Below are 2,500 nucleotides of genomic sequence, written 5' to 3'. Positions count from 1 at the left end.
TGCCTGTCTCTCTTGCTTTCCCTCTCTCTCTCTCTCTCTCTCTCTCTCTCTCTCTCCCTCCCTCTTTCTCTATCCTTATATCTCTCTGCCTGTATCTCTCTCTCCCTGTCTCTCCATATACATCTCTCTCCCTAAATCTTTCTTTCTGTCTCTCATTCCGTCTCTCTCTCTCTCTCTCTCCCTGTCTCTAACTGTCTCACCCTGTCTCTCTGTTCTTATATATCTCTCTCCCTCTCTCCTCCAGGTGTGTATCGTGTACTCAGTGTGGAGCCACGTCCCCCGGGCTGCGCTGTGATTGGCAGAATAACTACACTCAGTGCGGTCCGTGTGCCAGCCTGGCCGTCTGCCCGGTGTGTGTGCGCAGCTACAGAGAGGATGAACTGATCCTGCAGTGCCGGCAGTGCGACAGGTGGGCACTTCTCCACCACACAGGTGCCCAGGTTGGCACGAGAGAAGAGGTCTGGGGGAGAAGCGAGAAATTAGGAGCAGAGAGACGCCCATGTTTAAATCTCAGAGAGACGTGAATCATTTATAATTGCCTTTTTTGAAACTTTCTGCTGTTTCAGCGTTTTCTCTGCTCTGATACACCAGAATTTAATAATAGCTAGTTACTAACCAACAGTAGTTATATTTCAACCTAATCCTCAGCAAGAGGTTTTGCATAAATGGAACAAGATGAAATCGCTTAAAAATGAATATAAATATAAAATGGTAGAATTATATATATACTACTTTTTTAATGCCTTTAAATATTTCATTTATTGTTGTTTTTTTATTTATTGTTTTATAATTTTTATTATTCTTTTTTTTTGGTTAGTGCTGAAATTTAAATGTTAAATTATAATAATAATAATAATAATAATAATAAAATGTTAAAAATAATACTATAATAATAACAATAATAATTATTATTACTATTATTATTGTTGTTGTTGTTGTTGTTGTTGTTGTTAAAAGCACTTTACATTTCACCCACACCTCATTTTTGTGCTAGTGTTGTTTTAGGTGTTCAGATCTGGGTGTTTTTTATTTTGCTTTTAATTATTTAATTTATTGTTTTATAATTTTTATAAATAATTATTTTTGGTTAGTGCTGAAATTTTAATTTAAATGTTAAATAATAAACAATAATAAAACAATAATAATGAATATAATAAAATTATTTTTATAATTATTATTATTATTATTATTATTATTAAAAGCACGATGGTCCCTTTACATTTCACCTGCACCTCATTTTTATTTTTCCCCGAGTGTTGTATCAGGTGTTGAGGTCTGGGTGTACTTACTTTTGCTCGTTCCTCAGGTGGATGCACGCGTCCTGTCAGGGTCTGACCTCTGATGAAGAGGTGGAGAATGCAGCGGACGATGGCTTCGACTGTACCATGTGCAGAATGCTGACGCTCCCGAACCAGGGTAGGTCCCACCGGCTCTCAGAGGAGGTTTCCATTCTCTCTGATGTTATTAATGGAGCAGAACAGAATTTATTTATTTATTTATTTTCTCCTAATGTGTTGGAATATGATGTAGTTATAAAGCGTAAGAGCATCTGGCTGTGCCATTCTGCTCCATCATTACTTTAATTAGTGCTGCCATTTGAGAGCTCCAGAGTCCTGCAGAGCTTCAGATTTACTTTTATTTATTTTATTTTTCTCTCCTTCGGCTTTTTCAGCTTCAACCTTGTCGTTTTTTTCCAGCACAGATACATTTATGACGCTGATTGAGCAGATTTATACTGATCCAATATAGGCATAACATTACAACCATCTGCCTAATATTGTGTTGGTGCTGCCAGAACAGCACTGACCCGTCCTGCACTGTGTATTCTGACCCCTTTCTATCAGAACCAGCATTAACTTCTTCAGCAGTTTGATCAACAGTAGCTCGTCTGTTGGATCGGATCACACGGGCCGGCCTTTGCTCCCCACGTCCATCGTTGAGCCTTGGCCACCCATGACCCTGTCACCGGGTCACCACTGTTCCTTCCTTGGACCACTTTTGATAGATACTGACCACTGCAGACCGGGAACACCGCACAAGAGCTGCAGTTTTGGAGATGCTCTGATCCAGTGGTCTAGCCATCACAATTTGGTCCTTCATCAAACTCGCTCAAATCCTTACACTTGTCCATTTTTCCTGCTTCTAACATCAACTTTGAGGACAAAATGTTCACTTGCTGTCTAATATATCCCACCCAGTCTTATTCACTTCACCCCATAATGGTCATAATGTTATGTGTGATTTGTTCTCGTAATTTTTCTCTAAATGTACAGGAAGTCTTTACACCAGGTATTTCCTTAAAAACATTAATATTAATATTAAGCAGTCGGTTATGAGTATTTGTCATGCCTTGAGGTCCATGGTTAAGCGCTGGAGATAAACTATGCACCAGATCGAGCCCCCGGGTTTGGTCGTCCCGGTTCGGTGATAATCCACAAAACCCGACAGAAGCCAAAGCGGCATTCGAACAGCAGAAGGATGCGTCGGCATTTCAGGCCAA

At 39.8% G+C, this 2,500-nt stretch overlaps 1 protein-coding gene across 7 annotated transcripts in view; it reads left to right on the top strand.

Annotated features, from left to right (window-relative positions):
- The window catches only part of kmt2ca (lysine (K)-specific methyltransferase 2Ca), a 199,228-nt gene that overhangs the window by 146,907 nt on the left and 49,821 nt on the right, over window positions 1-2,500 (top strand). For all 7 annotated transcript variants that reach the window (XM_058395324.1, XM_058395335.1, XM_058395317.1 and 4 more), the window contains 2 exons: window positions 245-409; window positions 1,307-1,416. In XM_058395324.1, coding sequence (XP_058251307.1) covers window positions 245-409; window positions 1,307-1,416 — 275 coding nt within the window. The remainder of the gene's footprint in view (window positions 1-244; window positions 410-1,306; window positions 1,417-2,500) is intronic.

Source organism: Hemibagrus wyckioides, linkage group LG01, assembly GCF_019097595.1.
Source record: "Hemibagrus wyckioides isolate EC202008001 linkage group LG01, SWU_Hwy_1.0, whole genome shotgun sequence".
In the NCBI taxonomy this organism is placed as follows: Eukaryota; Metazoa; Chordata; class Actinopteri; order Siluriformes; family Bagridae; genus Hemibagrus; species Hemibagrus wyckioides.
Note: the sequence above shows the minus strand (reverse complement) of the source record. Positions and strands in the feature narration are given on the sequence as shown.